At 47.3% G+C, this 25155-nt stretch overlaps 4 protein-coding genes and 1 pseudogene across 5 annotated transcripts; 3 read left to right on the forward strand and 2 right to left on the reverse strand.

Moving 5' to 3' along the window:
* Positions 1 to 708: 708 nt before the first annotated feature.
* EI90DRAFT_3020863 (uncharacterized protein) lies at positions 709 to 2518 on the reverse strand (the record flags this gene model as incomplete). The annotated part of the gene is made up of 6 exons (XM_039057564.1): positions 709 to 1095; positions 1373 to 1420; positions 1606 to 1830; positions 1933 to 2059; positions 2145 to 2274; positions 2341 to 2518. The coding sequence occupies 6 exons, from the start codon at positions 2516 to 2518 to the stop codon at positions 709 to 711; spliced, it is 1095 nt and encodes a 364-aa protein (XP_038909955.1).
* Positions 2519 to 4099: 1581 nt separating this feature from the next.
* Positions 4100 to 4992, forward strand: EI90DRAFT_3132859 (uncharacterized protein; the record flags this gene model as incomplete). Its single annotated transcript, XM_039064510.1, has 4 exons — positions 4100 to 4202; positions 4300 to 4474; positions 4530 to 4749; positions 4810 to 4992. The coding sequence occupies 4 exons, from the start codon at positions 4100 to 4102 to the stop codon at positions 4990 to 4992; spliced, it is 681 nt and encodes a 226-aa protein (XP_038909956.1).
* Positions 4993 to 9606: 4614 nt separating this feature from the next.
* EI90DRAFT_t246 lies at positions 9607 to 9679 on the forward strand (annotated as a pseudogene). The gene has a single exon. The product of its transcript is annotated as a tRNA-OTHER (tRNA).
* Positions 9680 to 10088: 409 nt separating this feature from the next.
* On the forward strand, positions 10089 to 11059 carry EI90DRAFT_3020865 (uncharacterized protein; the record flags this gene model as incomplete). Its single annotated transcript, XM_039057565.1, has 6 exons — positions 10089 to 10184; positions 10254 to 10436; positions 10492 to 10540; positions 10609 to 10714; positions 10947 to 10961; positions 11005 to 11059. The coding sequence occupies 6 exons, from the start codon at positions 10089 to 10091 to the stop codon at positions 11057 to 11059; spliced, it is 504 nt and encodes a 167-aa protein (XP_038909957.1).
* A 4508-nt stretch (positions 11060 to 15567) lies between these two features.
* EI90DRAFT_3132862 (uncharacterized protein) lies at positions 15568 to 16592 on the reverse strand (the record flags this gene model as incomplete). The annotated part of the gene is made up of 4 exons (XM_039064511.1): positions 15568 to 15813; positions 15873 to 16013; positions 16203 to 16337; positions 16542 to 16592. The coding sequence occupies 4 exons, from the start codon at positions 16590 to 16592 to the stop codon at positions 15568 to 15570; spliced, it is 573 nt and encodes a 190-aa protein (XP_038909958.1).
* Between the last annotated feature and the right edge of the window lie 8563 nt (positions 16593 to 25155).

The raw sequence follows: 25155 nt of genomic DNA on the forward strand, positions 1-25155 counted from the left end.
TCATCAAATCCCGCCAATATCTTGCATCAGACATGGCTGCCAACCCCTGAAGCTCATTGGTTGAAGTGGATGTATGTGGGACACAATGTTGTGGTGAACTCACACATATCCTCTCATTCGACAAGAATCTTGGTATGGGAGCAATGCGAATGGCGTTTGGCATGGTCAAATGGTTTCACCCTTACATGCCAAAACACGACACAGTGTGGGCCCCTTTGTAAGAGCATTGCCATACTTATGGTCGATACACTGATGTGCAGTACATGCTTCTGGACAGTGCCCAAGACTCTCACATCCGGGTTTGGGAAGCTGACAAATGGTGGAATAACGGAAGTGTTTCCATCATTGCTCTGGATTCCATTCGGAGTCATCTTGCAAGGCTCGCGATGGCAGTTCAAGGCACATGGGTATGGGTAACTCTTACTATTGATGCTGTATGTATTCGATCATCATTCTTGATGACCCCCACTGAGATTCTTACAACATGGCAGAATGGAGACAGGATCTAACTTTGATGTTGAGAGAATCCCCTTGCTGTAATATCTAGGACACTCTCTGTGTATCCAAATGTACAAACATCCTAACCCAAAATAATAAATATTATTATCTCATGGTCGTACATATTATGTTATTTTGTTTAGCATTGTTGGTGCATGTTTACTTTGTTCCAATCACGCAACTGGATGTTGGACCTTTGCTAGCTAGATCTCAGGCATCCCCTGTGTTGTCAGCCTCATTATCCTCGCCTTCATTATCCACCCCTTCATCTTCGTTGTCACCCTCATATGCTATAGATTCTGCTTCAAACCTTCTGAGTGCTGCAAGATCCTCAGCCATTATCATCTCATCAGTTATCGCAATATTCGTTATCCATTCTGGGTCCTCCGTGATCTTCATATGAGCCAACTGCTCTGCAGAGAGGTTTTGGGATACCAATGAATGGAAGACCGCGAACTTAGGGAGCTGGCAGGACATTGCCTCAGAGGAATGACTTGCAGGCTTATATGTATTTTGAGGCGCAGGCCTCTCGCCAGGAGCTTTGGCATCTATGTCGTCCTGGCGGCATTTGTCCAATGCATAGTAATACCTCACGACCTACAAAGTCTCATTAGCCTGGTGGACGTGTGCAGGCCAACTTGTTGACCACCTACCATTGGTGACCTCCAGCACTTCTGTCTGCGCACCAGTGCTCCTGTGTTATCGCCACAGTCTGTCGACATGTAGTCAGTTAGTACAAGAGACTTCATCTGCGACTCCATGACATTAGTCAACTTGACCAATAGCTTGGTTATTGCATTACGTCGCCTGGTGGCTTTCTGGTAACAGGGACGGTTTGATCATGGCTCAGACTACTTTTAAGAGGCGGGCTTACCGATTTCTTATGGCCCCAGCGATTCTTCCTCTCTCTTGATGACACAAGCTGGTTTCAACCATCAGCCTTTTGCAGCATCGTCCAGACATCTTGCAGGTGCTTGAAGTACTGGACGAGTCCCTTGTGGATTGTTTGATCATCAAGGGTCTTCTCTTCTATGTGGCATGTAAATTTCTGGGAAGCAGACTTGCACCTGAACTTTCACATGTTGCTTGGGATGGAGGCCCACATACTGGGCTGTCCAAACAGAGCCTGAGAGCCTCATTGATTGCAGGCTCGTTCAGTTCATGATTTGCGTGTTTTCGCCAATCTGGCCAGAAGAGAGGAGTCCCATCGGCTCTCTTCAGCAGGGATTCCCCTGGCTTCAGGGGGTCAGGGATCTGTTCCCCTTCTATTGTCATTCCGGGAGTCTTTGACATGATCCCCAGTATGTGGTGAAAAGTCTGCTGCATCAACTCCTAAAAGCATCATCATCAGCCCCATCTATCACTAGTAGTACTAGCACATAGTCAATACTTACCTGGAGCTTTTCCGGCCAAATCGTGGCATCCCCACCTCACTTGGTTTTCTTTGCTGGAGTTCATCTCATCCCTCAATGATCGTAACTCTAGAGCCAATGGCTGAATTGCTTCAGTCAAGTTTGCTCTCATACTTGCCTCCGCACTAGCCAGCAGCTTCGGGCGCTGACTGACATCCATATGGTAGTTTGGAGGTCATGGATTGGAGTTCATGTGGACAGATCCTGGTAAGCTGATTGCTTGATTTAAATTACTGCACTCCGTTACTTTGAAATAAACCCTCACCCAGCAAGCGAGAGTACTGGGGGCTGTGGCCCACAACCACTGGACTCCTCATCATTCCAGTATTCCAGTCATTAGGCAGTGACCTTAAGGGAGATGGGCCTAGTGCGTTGGGTAGGTCAGTACTCTCATTAATATATTAACACCTTACTGGACATCTTGACATACCTGTTTGTCTATAGTACTCTTGGGTTCCAGTACTCCAATACCCGAAGTCATCGGCATTACTAGTGCTGGGGATGGGAGGGGATCGAAATGATGTGAAGCTGCCATCGCTAGTCCCCATATTGTCATCGTCAGCAGGTTGGGAGTCATGCTGGTATTTGTCAGATGGGCCCTGGTACATCACTCCAACTTCTGGGTAGTGCTATAGGGAGAATGATGGGAGGGATAGAGGTAGAAAGAGGGACATCTGTCTTTAATCGTTTATTATCCTCTATGTACATCGAGAGATGAATGAGCGATATTGATCAGTATATGTCATCATGGTTTCCTCTGTCGGAAATGGTGCTTTCCAGATATGGATTTGATTGGGAATCAATATGGAAGATTATCAGCCACCACCAAATCCCCATCATTTCCCAGCCCCAACCATGGTAAAGTGATGCTCAATCTGCCAGCAGACAGAACCAATATCCACTGTGGGAAATTGCATGGAAATCCGGTTATCCCTGCCATTTCCACAGTGGAAATTTTTGGCTCAAATGCAGTGAGTGTTACCAAATGTAGGTGCAGCGCTCCTCTCCAAGTCACTGAGACCATGGTCCTCCCACTGGTTCTCTACCTCCGGCCTCCCTTCTCAGGAAAGGTCCAGGAACACTGCCCCTCCTTGCCGTGTCCCTGACACCAAGGGTATGTAGCCCAATCAATATATAGACCAATTTTAGGGATATAAATGCAGTTAATCTGAAATTACTTAGGGAAAATGCAGGAAAATGAGTGGGAAAATGAGGGGAAAATTGAGGGGGGGGGATGAGAGAGAAAATGAGGGGGGAAATGGGGAAATTTGGAGGGGGGGATGAGGGGGGAATGAGGGGAAAATTGAAGGGGGGGATGGGGGGGAATTGTGGAGGGAATTGGGAGGGGGATGAAGGGGAAAATGAGAATGAGAGGAAAATGAGGGGGAACTGGGGGGTTTCTAAAAACTTGAAAAAAAGTCAGGGGAAATTAAGGAAAATTCAGAAAATGGGGGACTTTCTAAAAAAGGAGAATGTCCAAAAAATCAGGGGAAATTGGGGGGAAAATCAGAAATTTTGGGATGAGTTAGGGAGAGATATTTCAGGAAATTAGGAATAATTGGAAAAAAAATTAAATCACTTTTTTGCTAATTCAATGTGCATTGGAAAGTGCCAAAGTGGGGCAATGTAGCAATGTATGTTTCAGCCCTAGAAAAGTCTCCCACCACGTTTTGGTGAGCCTAATAACCATGGCTTTTTGACCATGGGAAATTTGGTGTCAAAGGTTTGGATGATATCTGAAGAATACATCAGCTTTTTGTTTGCTTTATTGGGTGATATTTTTAATTTACTTCATTTGGAACACTTTTTTAAAACTGATTTATACCCTACATAACATGCATGGTTACATTGCCACACTTTGGTGCTTTCCAGTTCACATAGAATCATCAAAATTGGTTGAGTTGTGAGCAAGAAATGAGATGAAAGATAAAGTGAAAAATTTTGAATTTCAGAGTTTTCCTCATATTTTGTAAATAGCAATAAACAAATAAGGTGATGATTTTAGTAAACACAAAAGGCATATGAGCCTCATAGAGCTTTCAGAGCAATGACAATGGCCATTTTACACATGTTGTTCCACTTGATGAAGGTCAAGTCCTTGGTGGCCTTGACAGACGGTCAGGCCACCCCAAACACCTCAGGGTCTTGATTGTGATTTCAAGAAGGACCTGGTGAAATTCCCTGACTGGATGTTGAAGGAGGACTCATTGGATGATGCTGTCAAGAATGAATTTACCAAGCGACTCAAGCAGCAGGCACAAGGTGCCCAAGTGCCTCCTTCATCCATGAAGGGTAAGTGACGAGCAGAGCCCTCCAATGTCTCTCCCAAAACCAGTAAGCATTATTCTCCCTTTGACTTTCAACATCATTATCCATATCTCCCTTCTAGACTGCTCCTCTAAGAAGAGCCACCTACACAAGGAAAATCAAGAGGATAATGAAGATGATTTCATGTTCGACAATCCACACACCGTTGATGATGATCCTGAGGATGCAAGCCACATCGAAGAGTCTACCCCCCACTCTGAAGACTCACATGAGCTGGTACCTGAGACACCCATTCAGTATGTCAGCATCCATTGTTTCTCCTCCAATACACTGATTGCAGTCATATCATAGTCGATCGCAACGTCATCATCATCATGATGAATCGGATTCGCCTCCTTATGTTCCCCCAACACAGATTAGTTGTGGGCATGTTGGGAAGCGCCTTGAGGATAATGAGGATGAAGGGGAGGGGAGGGATGAGGATGAAGAGGAGGTGAAGGATGACAAGGATGATGAAGGTAGGGATGAATCAGCTGAGATCAATAAGAATGAGGAGTGTGATGAACAGCAGGTGGATGAACCATGATCAGAAAAGGAGGTAGAGAGCAGTCCTCCTATTTCTCCACCCCAGCCCTCCAGGCCTCCAAAATGCCAAACCAGGATGATGGTCAAGCTGAAAGAGGCTGGTGGCTCCAAGCCTTCTGTGCGTGTCTCCTCCAATGCCACCCTTGGGGCCAAAGCACAGCCATCAAAGGGAAAGATGGCTATCAAGGTCTTGATCCTGCATCTGCAATGTAGTGGCTCTTTCTATTAGTAATTGTGCTAATCATGGGATAACTATCATACATGAGTTATTAGTAAGAATCATAACAACTAGTCAAAGTATGGATCTTGCCTCAGCTTCATGTTACAGCACTTTTGAGGGAATTTGTCCAATAAAAAGTGAAATGGGTATCAATCAATATGTTGTGCAGAGAATCACCTCAGAAATTGGCCACACATATATCCATATTATTATCTTTGCATTACTGGTGCCAAAATAACCAAGCAGATTGCATGGAGATATGAAGACCATCCATTATTTAAAAACAAAAAGTAATGATGCTGGCCATTTAATATGCATTTCCAAAAATGTATATACATATTATCTTTGCACTTCCGCATCCAAAATCATTCAAACATTTAATTTTCTCCACCCAATGTGTAGAGGGTGCACAGCAAAAAGACTCAATTTCCTCACAGAGCTCACAGAGCTCTGAGAGCTCCCTACCAAGTTTGCTGATGAAGGGGATTCATCATTACAAAAGATGCCAACTACCTCCACCAAATCTGTTACCTCAAAGCAGCATTCTGCATGCTCATGCTGCTTGCTGGCCACATGCAGATGATACATCATCTACCCATGATTCCAGCAAACCAATGCTCATTGATGAAGACACAGTTGATCTGTCTAAGATGATGCCTGGATTTTTAGGCACTGATCCCTTCAACTTGACCTGGGGGAAGAGCAAAGCATTACCAACAGATTGATCAAGTATGTGATGGTTGCAGTGACATATAACTCTGGTGGTGATCCAGCTGAAGCCCTTCAGCTTCACCTTGATAATGATAATCCCTTTGGTGTATACATCCTTGTGACTGGTTGGGCATTGGAGCCTGCACCAGGGAACAAGAGCACAGCCCACAATTCCTGCAGCCTTCATGTGGCTGCAGTTGGCAAGCATGGTAGCATCTAAGTACCCCACAGAGCTACTGAATGGCACTGGGTGGACCTTCTTCAGACACATGATTCAGAACAACTTGTCTGGGGCTTTGCATTCCTCAAAGCACCCCTACACTTTAATTGACAGTGTCAAGGAGACACTACCTACATCCCTATTGACAAATACTTGGCTTGTGATCTGATCACCAGCACACCCTTTCTACTTCATGGTGATCACAAGGCAATTGGGGCAATCCTCAGGGAGATCATTTCCCTCCCCATGATTCATGGGCCCAAAATAACCATCAATCCCCTGTGAACAAGGAGGTTCTAGACATTCTAGACCCATTAAACAAAGTAAGTGATGATCATTGAAACATTGATGTACATATGTTTAACACTTTGTGGCTCAGCAACTTCAGTTTTGCTTGTTTACCTCACAATTGCAGAATGCTGGCTACAAAGGAACTGTTTATACCTCTGACATCACTTCCCTGGATGCCTGGACAGGTAATGTCAAAAAGCTGAAAATTGTTCAAGGGGTAAGCAACTGCCATCAAACATCCAGGATTGGTGTTAGATTGGGCAGATTCAGACAATTCCAGAATGGAATCGGAGACTTAGGGTGGAAGGACCTTGGCCTCAGCGACTCATGCGGAGCACTGTGCCATTGCTGGTTGTCCTAGGGGTCCCTAATTTTGGATCTAGCAGAGGGGAAGTCTCTTGGGGGGAAATCAAGTCGATTTTGGACTGAGGTTACAAGTTACTATGTACATTGTATGTAAGGAGGGGTCCGGAATCAAAAGGGACAAGGGTAGGATGAAAGGAGACAAAGGGAGCTGGAAGGAGGAACAACACTGAGGGTCAAGGGTTTGACTCAATGGTGTTTCCCAAAGGAGGAGTGAAGGGCCAAGGCCCAAGGAGGAAGGAAGGAGGATGGGAGTGGGGAATGGCCAGCTGACTGAATAGAAAGGAAGCAGCAGCCCAAATAGGAATGAGGGAGAATAGCAGAATTGAATAGGACAATGCAATAGTTGCAAGGTCCGAGGTAAGTCTGGAAAGTCCGAACTCGGAAGTTAAACTCCGGAATATTGGCAAAGGTAATTCAATTAAATGGAATGAGCTAACCAATACAATGGGTATAAGTGGAGGTGGGGTCAAAGTCCGAGGTCGGAGCTAAGGCTGGAGGTTCCAGAGACAGAGATGCAAATGGGATTCTGGAGTGGAGGTCCAGAGTTGGGAGCATAGGTGTTGCATGCTTGTCTGGGAGGTGTCGAGGTTGAGGTCGGACCTGGACTGTTCTGGAGTTGGACCAAAGGTGGTGTCAGAGCTGGAGGTGGGATAACCTCTTGGGAGTAGGCAAGGAGAAGGTGATGGAAGGGAAGTAGGGCTCCAGAGTCAGTTTTGGAGTTCTGGGAGCCCGGAGTGGAGGTTGGGATTGTATGGATATGACAATTGGTTTCTGATGGCACTCTGTTTTTCCTATATGTATATAAGGACTGGGACCACAGGAAGGATCCTGCCAAATTCCTGCATTGGATTGTGAAGGAGGACTGCCTGGATGAGACAGTGAGGTCCAAATCCTGAAGCAACTTAACATTGCAGCAAAGGTTGAGCAGCAGCAAGAAGCTGGCCCTTCATTTAGAACATGTCAAAACAAGCACATGTGCTGGGCATCTGAGCATGGCAACATGCCAAGCAGGAGGTTGGGTGGAGCTAGGGGCTGTCCAGGTCATCAGATCTGGGGGCTGGAGATAAGCTGGAGAGGTGGGGTGGAGCTCCAGAGGTGACAAGAGTGGAAGGAACTTGGCTTCAGCAACTTGGAGGGAGCACTGCACCTGTTATGTCCTCAGTGTCCCCAATTTACAAGGGGCTGGTGATGAAGGAACAGGGTTGTGCACCAGGGAGGGTCAGTCTTACTACTGGATGGTAAATGTAATTGGAATGTGTAATCTGGTGAGGCCAGGTTTCTTTTGTAACCCATGAAGGTTGAGAGCCATCTCAGGTGTGAGACAACAAGGACCTGAGTGTTGGTAGACATCCAGGCCTATCCACTTTGCAGATGGGGTGTGAATTGGGTGAGCATTCTTACCCCCAAGGCATAGACATGGGTCAGGGATGGTAAGGTTGAACTGTAACCCCCTGAGATTCTCAATGGTTGGTTTTGCAGACTCAGTAGATGCCATGGCTTGGTTGATCACAAGATCAGTTGAGGGTGAAGATGGCAGCAAAATGCAGTGCCCAAACAGCCAATTATATAACAAGAGACTCCAATAGATTGGGAATACCTGATCAAGAATATTCATTAGTCAGATGGGTGATATGATACTGATTTGTATTTGATATGTTATTTGTGTGATTGATTGACACCCCCTCATGTTTACTATATATCTTTTGCACACATGAATGGCCTACTACAGACAACCAAAAGATTGGTTGGTCCATAATTAAATTCTATGGTGATGTTGTACCTTTTTTCAGAATGATGATAAGGGCAAAGACATAACTGGAGTCAATCATTATTGCAATGTCCAACTTGTTGGTCCACATAATCATCCCCAGGTTGCAACCTCTTGAATAATAAAGGTTGAAATGTCAGGGTACTGTCATATCCCAGACTTTTTACCCCTATCTGTCCTAGTTCCATACAACTCATGTTACCTCCACCAATCACCAAAACCACCTCGGCCCTTCCTGGCTGATGTCTATGCACCCAAGATTCCTTCCTGCTCCAACTCTGTCCCACCTCAGATACCCCCCTGGTCTGCACCTCCTATGGACCCCCATCATTGGTTTGGTAAATGGAGGTACTATCAAACAGTGTAATCCACTTCATGAACCTTTATGCTTATATACAATATTTATATTGAAAGCATTAATTTTCAACCTGAAAAGTTGATTTCTTTTGGCAAGCGTGAACCTTCATGAAAGCTCATGACTGCTGACTTCATGAAGAGTCATGAAGCCATGCATCATGAATCTTCATGACTCTTCACAGGGATTCATGTGTGCCCAAAAATTCCCATAACTGCACATGAATGCTCATGACCTTTCATGGAGAGTCATGACTGAGTGGCGCATGACTTGAGTGCACAAGGTGCAACCTGTCAGAGACCAGGTTTGGGATGAATGAAGACATCCCTGTAATCAGAGGGCTATGGCCTCAGCGACTCTACCAGGGTGCTGTGCCCAGTATCATGTTGGTGCCCTAATTTGCAGACTGAGGGAACTTCTAGAAGAGGGGGATCAACTCTGGTCAATATTTTCACTGAGGTGTACCATAACTACAAGTTATGTATATATATGGTCACAGAGGGAGTCTAGGTGGTGGGCCCATAAATGGCAAGGGCTGGACAGGGATGGCTAATGGGGTCAAGGGTTAGCAGGTTATAACCCAGAAGGGATCAGTCCAAAGCTGGACTTCCAGGGTAGTGCCAGGGTCGTGCATGCTCGCAACAAGAGAAGTCCCCAAAACCTAGTTGATAGCAAAGCTGGGGGACATGCCCGTGCCAGCACATAGTCTTATATACACAGTAGAGGTGGTAACTAGCCAACTAACTAATAACCAGTAGTATCAGATCAAGGAAGATAGAAGATCATGTGGTGTCATAACCGACAGCTGCAGACCAGATCAAACTGGAGATGAAGAAGTGGAAAAGAAGCCGAAGTTGATGGGATCATGGGTCATGTGGCAATGCACTGTAAGAAACCACCTCCGCCTAATGCGGGCATTTAGTGTAATGGTAACACACTCTTGGTACCTATGCAGGGTTCTGCGGTTTGACTCCCAGAATGTCCATATTTTAGCATTTAGGTTCCCAAGACCACGTGTACAAATTCCAACATGCACTACTTATGCTAGTGACCCGAAGGCATGCCCTGACAGGTAGGCAACTAAATGACCCAGCAGAGGTGGGGGTGCACTTGCAGACATCAGAGCTGTCCAGAGACCTTCAGAGTTCTGTACATAGGTAATATATTGAAATGAGGGGGTGGTGACCATCGGCGGAGCCAGAGGGCATTGTGGAATATGGAGGCTCTGAGGTTCGAGATGAAGGAGTGGAGGCAATTTGGGATGGCTGGAGGTGGCGGAAGGTGGTGACTGTGGATGGATATGACACAAGTGGATCAAACCATCCAAATTTGAGTACAAGCCTGATGTGTACAAGGGCTCTAGTACAGTGAGTGGAAATAATCTGGCTCTGGTGATGCAGACCCTGATTGTGTTTCAGTTGCAATCTGACCACTCAGCACCCCTCCCAAAGTTCCTTTGGAATCACAAGGATTTTGATTTTATTGCTCCAGTGAGTGCATATGAGTTCTCCCAATAATAATTATCATCACACTCAGCAACTCCTTAACCTGACAATAAGGGTGGTGACAGTGCAGGTGGTGAGAGTAGCAATGGGGGTGGTGGTGGTGGTGGTGAGAGTGACAACAAGAGCAGTGAGAGTGACAACAAGGGTTGCAAGAGTGCTCCAAATAAGGGGAAGCAACATATGGTTCAGGAAAGGAATGACAGTCAGGGTGGGGGTGTTGGCCCTTCTTATCTAAAGGTGTGTAATCCATATTTGGGTATCTGATTTCCCAAAACAACTATTGCTTTCTTAGTCACAGCCTGCTCCCCAAGGTGATGAGGATGAATCATCACTCTCAGATGGTGAGGACTGGCTACTCTCCCACAAGCACCCTTGTGAACCTTACCTACCTCTCCAACGCATGTCCCAGCTAACAGGCCTGAGCTGCTGACACCCTTGCAGTCCCTTTGTGACAGAGTAATTGGCTTCAAAACTGCTCCACCACCCCTGTGGCCTCCCAATCCACAAACCCCAAGGTAGGAACAGGCAATCTCGTTGCTAACCTAGTGGGCTCAAGAAGCTGGCACATTGAGCATTTCCTCCATCATTGGTCTGATGTTGGGTGCTTTATATATTGAAGGAATGGCAGGATGTGTGCCTTAACAGCCTTCCTGGTGAACTACATTCTTCACTCTCTTTCAATATTTCATCCATTGTAAAATACATTGAGCACATTCTGCTGCTGAGATATGAATGCCTGCTGTGCAGGTTTTGGCATCCAAGGTCTGTTATAGCTGTTAGATGAATGCACCATGTAGATATACAGCTCCTCAGACATAAATTTCCAGCATTTTTCATCCCAAAAGCTCTACACTGTATGAGGGATATTATTCTAAGAATGTACAACTACAACAAGGATAGACAGCAAACAAGAAGGAAAGTTGGAAGGGAACGTCCATCCACAAACAAAATGTCTTGATCTGCTTGATACATCTCCATGGCCACTTGGAGTTCTTCCATGGTCCCAGGATTGAGCTCGCAAGGTGAAGTGCTACAATATCAGACAGTCAACTTTGGAGTCATTTTGCCCTCCTATCACCTTCTCCCAATCAATTTGATTGGCAAGAGAATCTCTGTACATGGTGTGGGGCTCTCCTTCTGGAAAGCAAATCTATCAAATGGTGTTGTCATGGTGGTTCCAAACTACTACGGTTTGGGACGAAAGTTTCTTGCAACGTTTTTCTGACACAACTAGACCTGAAATGTTGCCTCAAATTAAAATCCTACTATGAAACATAGGTGTAAAACTCTAATATACGAAGTTTTGAAAAAATGAGTGCAGACAATTGCTTTTTTCCAAAAAAAAATTTTTATTTGGGCAAAATTAGAGTATTGGATACAAGAATCAGGCATGGTATCAAAATCTAATCATAGATACCAAGGCTAATCGATCTATGTGACTTGTATTTATGTACTGCATATTGAGCTTGCCGGCTGCTGAGGCCTTTGCTGTAAGAAAATAATGAGTGCACATGCATTGGCATTATGAAAAGCATCTGATCTACACATGCATTGTTACAGGAATGGAGTCTCTCACGACCGTGTCGACTGAACGTCCACCATGGCAGGTCCTCCTTCTCCATATCTTCCCTTCTCTTTGTTACCTTCTCCCCGTTACCCCCCTTTCTACACGTTCACTCCGCACTAAGCTTTCCCTTATCGGGTTTTGGTGCTGGCCGGAATATTTATTCTATTTCGCGAGACTTCTCGCGATCATTTCTTATTCAATAGTTAGCGTCACATTTATGTACAGCAAGAGCCGAAAAGACAGAACCTAACGAATAACACACCACCCTCTGCTGTGCAACAACTGTAAACCTCCTTGTGCCAACACTGTATAGTCTGTGTAAGATTGTGTATGTCTCGGTCATCATCTATATGGGTCATCCCTGCTGAGGTTGACGACTCTAGCCACGGATCATCGAGTTCGCGCGTGACTCAACTCAGGTATGCGCGATCACCTTTTGCTGCGACTCATGTCGTTCGCCCAGGTACTGGGCCCGCATCTGTCTCACCTTACAGTGAGCATCTGGTTAACTCTACGGATGTATGGGTATTCGATACAAGCCCACTCCCTTCATCGCCGGTATGCTCTTGCAAGTGCCAAGTAGCCATCGAACCCACCACATGTCGTTTGACCTACGAACGACTAACTCCTCCATCACCGGTACGCTCTTACGAGCGCCAAGTATCCATTGACATGTATACAGACCGTCCGCCAGATGAACGGTCTCATACCTCGTTGCCGGTACGCCCAACTGGGCGCCAAGTATCCGTCAACCCAGCCTCTGGCAGCTCCCTCAAGGAGCTGGAACATCACTCGTTGCCGGTACACCCAATTGGGTGCCAAGTACCCATCAATCGATTCTCAGGAAGCTCCCTCAAGGAGTCGTTATCTCACTCGCTACCGGTACGCTCCCTCGAGCGCCAAGTACCTGCTAGCCCTATGTCCTCGACTAGTCTCGTTCAGGATGTTCTCTCAACCTGTGATCCTATACACCCACGCATGGTACGCTCACGTAACGAGCGCCAAGTATCCATCGTAGCAGGCTCCCATTCACCACGAGGTCTCAGCTTTCTGTCAAAAGCTCCACGGCCATCGGATAATTCTAATTGCACGACTAAACCGCCCTACATACATGAGGTGGACGATTCTAAGTCGTCCATAAGGATGGAAAGATGTGGGTTACCCTCAACCCATTTCTTTAACATGCATAAGCATCCATATAGCGCCAAGACTTCCAAAAAAAGCAACGGATGGTAATGAGGTCACAAGCATCCAAACAGTCTGGCACCAGCTTTTTTGCAGTCGCAAACTTACCATCAGCCACTGCACAATAACCTATAGACCAACTGGTAGTTAGCAGATGCAAATACACTAAATATTAATGATTAAGAGCATATGATATTTGGCATATCCCCAAAGGGATTGGGTTCACAATGGAATTTTGGTAGCATAAATGGCCGTGCCTCTCAACATACTGCTGAATTAATGGCTTCTCATTGTGGAAGTCTGACTGGAGAGAAAGCACACAGGTCATGCAACACCAGTCATTCCAAGGAGTGTTGGCATCAAGCGTGGACTGCAGTGTTTCTGAACTGCCCTCTTCATCCTCTTGCCCTGCAGCCTCAGCAGCTGCAACGTGTGCTTCCAGGAAGTGGAGGTGGGTTATCGAGAGGAATCATGGTGGGGTGCATGAGTGCTTGTTTTCCACCCGGTCCAACATTCATGTTATTGATGTTAAGGGCATCAGGCCCGAAGCCCTCATGATTCGTGGAGCAATCAAATATCCATACCCCAATGCAATCAGGAAATTTGAATTTGAGGATGTTGATTGCATCTTGTATCTGGTTGGGTCATGTAAGTTTCACTGAGGTTTTAACATATATGAACATACTTGTGCAAGGAGTTGTGCTCCATCCCACCATGCATCGTGTCCTTTTCCTGGGTAAGTTATAACTTGGGCATTTGATTTCACCCGATCATTTGGAGCATGTTTATTATTTACTGCTTCCTCTTCTTCAGACAGCACAAGACGCCCATGTTCAGATACAAAGTCAGAAACATGTATTGCATGTCCATTACCCTTCTTCCGAAGAGGCTGATCTCCATTTTTTATCCAAACCCACTGCCAATATTCATTAACATGAAAGATGCTTTCATCCTGATAGACAGGTATGTGCTCCTTTACCCCCAGTGGACAGTCAAATGGCTGCAGGTCCTGTCATATTCATGCATACCCGATCCTGACCCGACTCCCGGACCTCCTTCTTCACCACCTCTGGAGTCCTACCCTACTGCTGTCTGTTCTGACATTCACCTTTGGTCCTGGCACCACACCTCCTCCCACCTCCCATGCTACCTCCACTCCTCCATCCCTCTCCTCCCCTATCTCCGTCCGCTCCAATACTAACCTCGGACCGAACACCACCCCTCTCGCCACCCTCCTACTACTACTCCTCCTACTCCTCTGCTCCTTCCTCACAACACCTCCACCCTTCCGTCATCCTCCTACGCTTCTCCCATCTGCTCCGATACTCACCTTCAGACCTGACAACTCTCCCTTCCGCCACTCCTTCCCTCTTCCCTCTCTCCTCTCTCCTCCCTCTGGTCCTCTCCCACCAACCCCCCACCAAGTTACGACCTTCTGCCGTTGTCCCGTACTTCATACTCAGACACTGCTCGTACCTTTGCTCCAAGCCTCCGTCATAGTCCCTACCTTGGACTTTGACTCCACCTCAGTCTTAGTCCATTGCATTGGTGACCTCATACTACGTAAACACCATTGCCAATATTCCTCGGACTTTCAACCCCACCTCTGTAACCTCCATAACCTCTGTAACCTCCAAGCTCCACGGATCACCTTCAGCACTTTCGCCACTTGTAATGTATTTCTCATGTTTTCCCCTCATCTCTATTTGGACTGCTGCTTCTTCCCATTCTGGCCAGTTAGTCATCATCCCCACTTCTCCTCATCCTCCTGTGTCAGGGCATACACCCTGACCTAGCCCATACCCGCATCCACACCTGCACCCGCAACCGCACCCGGCTGTTGCACTCCCCGCACGCGCCCTGTGCCGGATGCTCAGTGCGGCCAGATGGCCCGGACCTCGGGTCTCGGGTCTCGTGTGACTTCCGGATATCTCCGGAAGTTTTCGATGTATTGTGGCCACTGTGGGAAGATGAGAAGTTAACTTCCTTCTCATCTCTGACCCACAGTAGGCAAGTTGTATATACTTGCCTCTCTTCTATATATCATCTCTGACCCACAGTAGTTGTTGCCCTGGATAGGGCTGTTCATAGGTCAGGCTGTGGACCATAGGGGAGGGTCATGGGGACCCAGGAGTCGTCCCCTGACATCCTGCCCCTCTGGGCCTCGCCCTCCTTACCTCCTTTCGGACGTATCACAGGTTCTGCCTTATGACCTTCGGTACCACTCTGCCTCTGTCATCCCTTTGTTCCCATTCAGACACCTTCGTTCCAATTCAGATCTCCTTTGTTTCCTTGTGCTTTCGCCCCCTCCATTATATATATTGGTACTTGTACATACTTGTTGTAGGCTTAGTCTAAAATCGACCTGAAATGCCCCCTAGAGACTTCCTGCTTGCCTACTGTGAAATTAAGGACCAAATGGACAAACAGCAATGGCACAGCGCTCCACTTGAGTTGCTGAGGCCAAGGTCCCTCCTTGCTAAGTCTCCGGTTCCCCTCTGGAATCGTCTGCCCTCGCCCAGTTCTAACAGGTCCATATTTGGACCATCATAAGTTCGAATGTATCTTAAAGCATGGTAAGAACTGATTTGTAACATGCAACCACCACAAATGCACTCACTTCCCAATCCCTTCCTCTCTCGACATTGACTGGATGAATTTTTTGTGAGATTCAATTACATCTGGCTGCTCATGGCCATCAATGTAAGCACCCTTTCTGGACTCGACTGAACGGTAACCAAGTTTCCAAAGCCACCGTTGAGCTGCACATTCACTGATTATGTTTTCCTTCGGAGGTGAATCAGCTTGTAATTTGGGTAAAAGTTCTTCATTTATGTGCTTGGCAAGAAGGTGGGGGGTGATCTATTGATGGTGAGTTAACTTCAACCTGCTTGCTCTCCACTGTTTGTGTGTGATCTCACCTGTCCAATGTTCATCTGTGCCAGATACCGATGCACACCCATAACAACGGCCTCATTATCCAATAGGCTTCCTGCTCCAATCTTCTTCATTTTCGCAGGCTCTGGGAGCCTCTGATACTTGATGAGGTATGGGACCATTTCCTGGTAAATGCATCAAAGGCTTTTGGATTACACTGGGCTGCAACTTCAGCCAGTTCCCTCTCTTTCTGTCATTTCCGGCACTTAGATCACTCTGTGTTGCCAGTGTAAGCAGCACGGCCAATAGAAGTGCCCTGTTTGCAAGTTGAATGCTGGTGAATGATGCTGAAAATTGATGTAAAAAATGCTGACCTTGTTTTGGAGACTTCTGGGCTTCACCTGATCACCCTGGACTCTAAATGCGCCCCAGAACTGCTGTAAACCCTGCAAAGACCCCTCTTCATCCTGGGACTCATCCCATTCAGCAACATCAGCATCACTGGAGTACTGATATTCAAGGTCGGAATCAGCTGTGCCTGAATCGAGTCGAATACTGTACTGGCACGACCAACAACCGGGTCACGTGGAGGCGTGGGAAAAAATTTCGGAAAACCACCAACCGGCAACCCTGCATTATGCGTTACACCTGACCGGATTCACACGTGATACAGGTTGGTGTTTTGATTGTTTTTTAACGAGATCGGGTCTTACCTTAGCTGCGGTGTAGCAAGGTTGGCCTAATTTATTCGTCTTAGAAGGCATATTATACTGACACACATTTGGCAATGTGTTATGAAATTTACTGTAAATGACAAAAAATTTCAAGCACATGTTCATGATGGCTTTGGAGTTGGCCGAATTTTGCTATTCACATTTTTGAATGTATATACAATACAAAAAAGGAAAATTGAATTACATCAGCACAGCCACCACAAAGTCCGTGAATCTGCGTTACGCTGGACGGCTGACTGGCTGCCTCACGTTACGCATTACAATTTTACATTTGAACCAGACCGGCGTGCCAGCCTTACGCGTTACCGGTTGTTGGTCGTGCCAGTACAGTATGTTTCCAGAACTGTCTGGTGCCTTTTTGTCGCTGCTCACAAGCCTGAAGCTGGCAGACAGTTTTGGCAGGCATTGTGTTTGCTTTGTCAGGGATTATTACTTTGTGCACATGACAGAGCCCCCATGCCGGTTTCCATTGTCTATTTGTCTATCCAGCTGAAAAGGCTGCACTGTGCCCATATATTACTCTCTTGTTGATATTCAACCACTTCAGCAACTTTAACAGGGCCTATGATGGCCATTTGAAGGGTATTTCCTAATTAGGAAGGTAGGCAGACAATTGTCTGGAGTGAAAATTTTCAAAACTCAGTTTCACGCAAATCTGCTCTGATACAATCAGAGAGCATCTATAAACTATCCATTTGAGCTATTTAAAGTGGTATAATGCTCTGGTTTACAAGCGCTGAAAGGGAAGTTTGCCGGAAGCAAATTCAGTTGTCAAAAATTAGCATCCCAAACTATATCTGTCAGGGACGCATCCAGGGTCGAGGGGGTCTGGGTGTAACGCTCGGCACTGAGCCTGTCGCGAGGTGTAGAGCGGGCGTGCGTAGTGACGGGCCCAATCCGGGACGATGATCCCTGGCCACTCAGACTGAAGTGGGAATCGTGAGTTGTTATTAAAAAGGAAGCTATGCTACTTACCTGAAGTGGGAATCATGAGAAGAAGGTTACTTCTTTGGTTCCCACCCCAGGTACTTTTATGTACATGTGGCTTGGGTCACATGAGGTCTGCCATGTCACCCCGCATACAGCTGCAGTCATCTGGGTGTCCCCATGGGGGATCCTGAGGGTGTGTGCTGCACACACACGTGCTGGGTTGCACCATGAGGCCATCCAGGTCATCCAGGGCTGGGTGCGTTGTGCACGCGTTGCAGGCGGGTCGATAGTACATAGATAAGGGGAAATGTCGTCCATGTAGATAAAGATAGAAGAAAGGGCAAGAGAGCAAAAGAACAGAAGGACAAAGGAAGAACAAGAAGTGAGAAACAATAGTGAAGGGTGAGGGGTGGAGGTGGGCAGGGTACTGGGTGAAGGCAGGTGGAGCTGGGTCAGGCAGGTGTGCCCTGACACTATCCCCTCTTCCTCAATTACCTCCTATGTTCCTCACAATGTGTCTTGGGTGAATTTCAATACCCTGGCTATATCAAACTGAATGGCTGAGCATTTAGGTCTGATGAAGTCCCATGGGGTGGCGAAGCCACATTTCCATATGCACTTTCCATACAAACCCCCCAAACACCTTGCAAGCTCAGCTAATTCTACCATAATTGTCCTGATGTCATGAAACAGTGTCAACCCTGGGTTCAGCTCGTGCAGCATTCTCACAAACTGCAGAGCCTGCTGCTCCAGCTGGATGCTTGGTAGGCCCCAATGCACTGGCAGGAATGGTATCAAAGGTCAGCACTGTTGAATGTTGACTGAATTACTGTAGGGGCTTGACACTCTGCGAACCTGGACCATGTCTGGGACATTCATACCATATAACCATGTGGGACCTTCCAGCACCCTGCATCGGACTGTGCAAGAGTGGATTGCTCACATACAGGCAGGTATGCCTCTTCAATCCTGCATCAGCAAACTTGATAGGGAGCTCTGTGAGCAAATTGAGTCTTTTTGCTGTGCACCCTCTACACATTGAGTGAAGAAAATTAAGAATCTAAATGATTTTGTTCTCCTAAGGATGAGAAATGCAAAGATAATATGTATATACATTTTTGGAAATACATGTTAAATGGCCAGCATCATTACTTGAAAAGCTCTATGAGCTCTATGAGCTCACTGAGCTCATGGAGCTCATGTTAATGGATGGTCTTCACATCTCCATGAAATAGTTATTTTTGCACCAGTAGTGCAAAGATAATATGGATACATGTGTGTGTGAAATGGCCATTGTCATTGCTCTGAAAGCTCTATGGGCTCTATGGGCTCATAGAGCTCATATACCTTTTGTGTTTACTAAAATCAACACCTTATTTGTTTATTGCTATTTACAAAATTTGAGGAAAACTCTGAAATTCAACTGCACTTTATCTTTCATCTCATTTCTTGCTCAAAACTCAACCAACTTTGATGATTCTATGTGAATTGGAAAGCACCAAAGTGTGGCAATGTAACCATGCATGTTATGTAAGGTATAAATCAGTTTTAAAAAAGTGTTCCAAATGAAGTAAATTGAAAATATCACCCAATAAAGCAAACAAAAAGCTGATGTATTCTCCAGATATCATCCAAGCCTTTGACCCATGGTCAAAAAGTCATAGTTATTTGGCTCACCAAAGCATGGTGGGAGACTTTTTCATACATTGCTACATTGCCCCACTTTGGCACTTTCCAATGCACAGTGAATTATCAAAAAAGTGATTTTAATTTTCCTAATTTCCTGAAATATCTCTCCCTAACTTATCCCAAAATTTTTAATTTTTCCCCTAATTTCCCCTGATTTTTTGGACATTTTACTTTTTTAGAAAGTCCCCCATTTTCTGAAATTTCCTTCAGTTTCCCTGACTTTTTTTCAAGTTTTTAGAAACCCCCCAGTTCCCCCTCATTTTCCTCCCATTTTCCCCTTCATCCTCCCCTCAATTTCCCCCCCCCCAATTCCCTCCACAATTCCCCCCCCCCATCCCCCCCTTCAATTTTCCCCTCATTCCCCCTCCCAATTCCCCTCATTTCCCCACTCATTTTCCCACATTTTCCCAAAGTAATTTCAGATTAACTGCATTTATATCCCTAAATTTGATCTACATATTGATTGGGCTATATACCCTTGGTGTGCAGTGCTGCATTGGTGCTGAAAGTTAAGCTGAGTTTGTTCAGTTCCTTGTATGGTAGGGACTTGGCTATGGCTAGTCACATGATGCCATAGTCAATGCTTTTAAATTTTAATTTTAATATAAAACACTCAGGGAGCTCATATAGATAATAGTCCCCTGTGTGCAAATATAAGCATTCAAGTTTGCTGATGTGCTGGTGCAATTCATTGCTCATGACTAATAGGGATCTGGGCAGCAAAACCTCCCAAGGACTTTGTCATCCACTCATGGATACTGTGTTACGCAAACACTCTGAGAAGCTTCAGTTTCCTTGGAAATCCCATCAGGGAACCTGTTTACCCCTTCACCCCTTATCACCTACTTTACTTATAGAAAATTACACAATGCTCCCCAATACCCAACAACTTCACCCATTCCCTCCCTCTACTCATCATCAATCTCTCTCACATTCTCACAAATGCACTGTATCATCCATTCTATTTGTTGCACTTCCCTCAACCCCTCTTCCTGATTCCTCAGTCATTGAGGACTGTCATGGGGGAAAGCATCTTTGAACTCAGTATATTCACCATGTTGAGACGTTTGTGCAGTCTCAATTTGAACTCTTCTTGTGGTGGGATGTGATCCAGAGCCATTTTCTCTTAGTCAAACAATGTGTGCCGATGCCTTGAACTTGAGATGGGTTAACTGAAGCTTCTTTTGGATGGAAGGACAAGCTAAGATGTCAGGGGAGAAATCTTGAGGATCTGATCGACAATGTGGATCAAGTATTTATGTTCGCTTACAAATTGGGTGGTGTTGGTCAATGGTACTGTCATTGTCACATTGAGCAACTTCTTCGTGGTCATGATGGTAATTATTTTTTGGGTGTGGATGATGAGCTGGTGGGTGCTGTGTTTGAGCTCCCTTTCCCAGATGACTGCCCATCGCTGGGTTCAACAATGGCAAGGCTATCCCATCACAGTGTTCCTGTCTTTGGGGTTCAAGTCATTGGGAGTGGGGCCAGTCTTCAGCAAGATTTTGTGCCAGGTGGCTGGTCAGATTCGGATGTTAACAGTCATAAGATGGCAGTTCAGTCTACATCACTTCCATCTAAGTGGTCAAGGGACATTGTTTTTAAGCAGCTTGAGTTCATACCTGTTCGCCCAACACCCTGGATCATCAAGCCAGCCCATGGCTATCTGTCAGGGCACACCTGCCCGACCTGCCTCCAACTGGGCCCACCTCACCCAGTACCCCTTCTCTCACCCTGCACCCTTCCCTCACATCCCTCCCCCCTCTATCCCTCCACCACTTCTATTTCTATTCCTATTTCTATTTCTATTTCACATGGACAACCTTTCCTTTATATCCATGTATTATTGACCCACCTGTGACACGCACACGACATGCCTAGCCCCGGATGACCCCGAACAGCTCTAGGGTGCAACCTAGTGCATGCACATGCAGCATATGCCCTCAGGATCCCCCATGGGGACACCCGGGTGACTGCAGCTGTATGCAGGGTGACGTGGCGGACTTCATGTGACCCAAGCCACATGTATATAAACACACCTGGGGTGGGAACTGAAGAAGTAACCTTCTTCTCAACATTCCCACTTCAGTCTAAGTGGCCAGGGATCGCTGTCCCGCATCGGGCCTGCCAGTATGCATGCCCAATCTACCCCCCATGAGGCCCTTAGCACCGGACGCTACGCCCGGACTGCCTCGACCCCAGACATGTCCCTGACACTATCCAGGTTTGCCTGACCTCTCAACTCCAGTGGAATTGGCCCTTGCAGACATGCTCTATCCTCAACACAACCCACTCTATACAGAGGAACTGTGTTGGAAAATCAAGTCTTTTTTTGGCCATGGCCTCTTTCCTGTTGTGCCTCCAGCCTGTCTTTCACCCCATCTTTCACCCTGACCATCATCTTCAGTACTTGGCTGTAGAATAGTGTCTACCTGGCATGATGGAGCTGGGAGCTCTAGTGATGACAAATTCTGTCATCACTTTGAGCCTCCCCATCAAGAAAATGATGAGGACTTGTCTGAGTATGATGAAAGGGTTGAATCAGCAGCTTGAAAATTCTCCAGTGACTGACAGAGCATGCATGCCACTGGTCAGCTCTTGCAAGATGTTGTCAGGGCACACCTGCCTGACCCAGCTCCACCCAGCCCCACCCGACCTAGTACCCCACTATCCACCCCTCCTCCTCCTCTTCCTCTCCCTCTTCTCATTTCTGTTTCCTCACTTTCTTCCTATTTTTACTTCCTCTTTATTTTCTCTTTATTCTACATGGACGACCTTCCTTTGTATCAATGTACCATTGACCCATCTGCAGCACACCCATGACACACCTGGCCCAGGCACCTCAGGCAACTTCCTGCTGTGCCCAGCATGTGTGCTCACACTGGATGCCCTCAGGATCTCCCATGGAGACACCTGGGTGGTTACGGCTGTGTGCAAGGGTGACGTGGCATCTGTCATGTGACCCAAGCCACATGTATATAAACGTACCTGAAGTGGGAACCGAAGAAGTAGCCTTCTTCTCAACTTTCCACTTCAGTCTAAGTGTCAGGGCCCAGCCTCAGACTTGGAGGCTCCCTGACCTCAACCCCCATCTGACCTGTCCTCACACTATGCAGGGCATGAGATGGAAGAAGGGTAAGGGTCTCATCTCCCTGCATGGTTGCTATATAAAGGAATGGGTCACATGCCCACAACTATACAGCTCCTAGAGTTGTGTAGTGTGACCTGGAGGGAACATCCAGGTGGCAGTGCCCAGTAAGCGTGGGAACGTTCTGGGTGAGTTGCTTGCCCAGAATTGTGGCTGTGACCTGTGGGAACATTCTGAGTGAGCTGCTCACTCAGAAAGTTCCCACACTATCCCATGCACACATGTACACAACACACAAAGGCAACAATCAAAGAATAAAGGGAGTAAAGTAGGTGGGGAGTCCCTAAGGCAGGGTGCTGAACCCTGACACTAGGTGGCTAGGGACTACTGTCCCATATCGGGCTTGTCAGTATGCACACCTGATCTGCACCCCACCAGACTCTCAGCACCAGACGCTACACCCAGGCCTCCTCAACCCTGGACAAGTCCCTGACAGATGTGCAGGATGGCAACTCACATGCCATTGCCAGATGTCAAGAGATCTGGGAACAGGGACATGGGAAAAAAAAGAGGCAACTGTCCACCCATGACTACCACATTGTCAGTAATTGGCAATCTGCCAGACACTCTCAAAAAAGGCTAAGATTGCAGAGTGATCCTGATGCAATGGACATCGATACAAATGATTCCATTGCTTCAAGCCATCATGTACTTGCTGCTGCTGTCCCCATCACAACTCCTCTGTCCTGTTCCCCCCTTGCATCCAGGTCATTTCCTCTCCCCAATTGTTCCTCTCCTGGTGCCACAAGTATTGAGACTTTGCATTCCTTAGGTGTTACGGGGATGGGGGAAATTCCCCATTCCTCGATCCGTTCTTATAGTGGGATGACGAGGGTCATGTATAGTTTGTACCATAACTGGAAGTGTAATCGATGAGTCTTGCCCGGGAGTGGACGATCGAATTCCCATCGATCGTGATGGGTGATGTAGTGAGCTATTAAGGGGTTGATGATATGTAGTCGGAGATACCAGGACAGATGGGCCAGACACGGGTACTTGGCGCTCCTCAATGGAGCGTACCGTGTGCGAGGTTACGACTTGCGGGATGGACGAGAACCTCGTGTAGTTGCCATCGGGTACTTGGCGTTCGCAGTGCGAACGTACCGGTGGCGGGTTGATATCATAGGCGTGCAATGAGAACTGACTATTAGGGCCTTCGGTGACTTGGCGTTCCCAAAGGGAACGTACCGTTGGCGGGGACACATGTTGACTGGCAAAGGAAGTAACAGACGGCGGATGGGCGGCTACTTGGCGTTCGCGTAGCGAACGTGCCGGCATCGCGGGTGAGGGGGCCTCATAGAGTTCGCGATCACTATGATCGTGATGGGATGTCGTATGTTGAGTACTGGGGGGAGAGCGTAGTGATGAAGAACCATAGGGTACAGATTCAATAGGACGATACACATGTCGAGAGTCTTCGACTCTCGACCTCGAGTTCTCGCGGCGAGGGCCGTTAGAGGACTCGATATACCCAAACTTATAAGACATATTGAGAGTTGTACAGTCACACGAGTTCAGTTGAGTCACAGGGAGGGTTGTTACAGAAGACGGTACACGAAGCAGTTGTAGTGCAGTTGTTAGTTAGTTAGCGGGAACCACCTTCGGCGGTTTCCGTACATGACGCGTGACTATCTACAAATGGTAAGGTCGCGGGAAATCCCGCGAAACACAAACAACCTCGGCCAGCACCAAAACCCCAATGGGGAAAGCTTTGCACGAGGGGGGGGAAAGGGGTAGAACGGGTAAGGAGGATAGGGTAGCGGGATAGAGGACGGAAAGGAGAAAGAGGGGAGGAGCGATAGAGAGGGGAAGTCTTTGACCATGCGACGGATATGGTCGTTGGAGACTCCGTATCCGTAACATCGCCCCCCAGTCTCCTAACGACCATGACGCGGTCCCCGAGGGGCGTATCTCCGCGGGTCGTCTCTCCAGGGCGACCGGCTTCTCGAGCGCTCGTGATAGGAATCCGGATGGAGGGAATCGTACTGAGCCCCACCAGAGGAGGATGGGTGCGGATCCGATCCCGGGTACTGCACGGGCGAGGGGTAGGGCCGGCTCGTAGGAGGAGGATGAACAGTCGCTGGAGGAGCTGCCAGGTTGACGACGAAGGCGGGCACGGCGGTGTTGGTGTTGCTGTCCACCACCCACGTAGGGTTGACTGGCATCGCGAAAGTTGGCGTCCGCGGAATTGACTGTGGCCCTCCGGCGCTATACGGTACCATACTAGAAGGGGAAGGATCGGGATTCGAGTCTCTCGGGTTAGGGCGGTTATCCCTTCGAGCAATCGACTCTCGAGACGTAGGTCGAGAAGACCACCTTCTATCCACATCTCTGTCGTAGTCGGATCGGCTAGGTTCGGGGCGATAAGAGTCCATCCGAGTTCGACGGGTTTCATTCCCCATTTGCCAACGAGCCTGTCCCGAATGACCCGAGGCTGATCCTTCTCTTCGGCCGGGATACGGATGGGACCTTCTCTCTTCTCGAGGCAATTTCCTCCAGCGGTTATGGTTCGACGAACCCGAGGGAGAGGATGAGGCGGAAGAGTTGTCAGTGGAAAGGGCGGATGGGGTGTTGGTGGGATGAGCGCTTGGTTGCAGCACCAACACATTCGGAGGGGGTAGGAAGACCGAACTCCCCGCACCCGGCCAGTTGGGAGATGGAGGCGGTACGGAAGCGTCTCCCAGGTTCAAGCCCAGCGTTCCTGACGTCAGCTCGTCTGAGCCCTCGTCGAAAGGAGTCGGTGAATCTGGCTGTGCCAGTTGTCGCTCAGCGTCATCCATGTCCACTTCTTGTGCCTCGGCGCGAGTCATGAAGCGTCCGGTATCC

The sequence above is a fragment of the Cantharellus anzutake genome, assembly GCF_015039405.1.
Source record: "Cantharellus anzutake strain C23 chromosome Unknown EI90scaffold_93, whole genome shotgun sequence".
Lineage (NCBI taxonomy): Eukaryota > Fungi > Basidiomycota > Agaricomycetes > Cantharellales > Hydnaceae > Cantharellus > Cantharellus anzutake.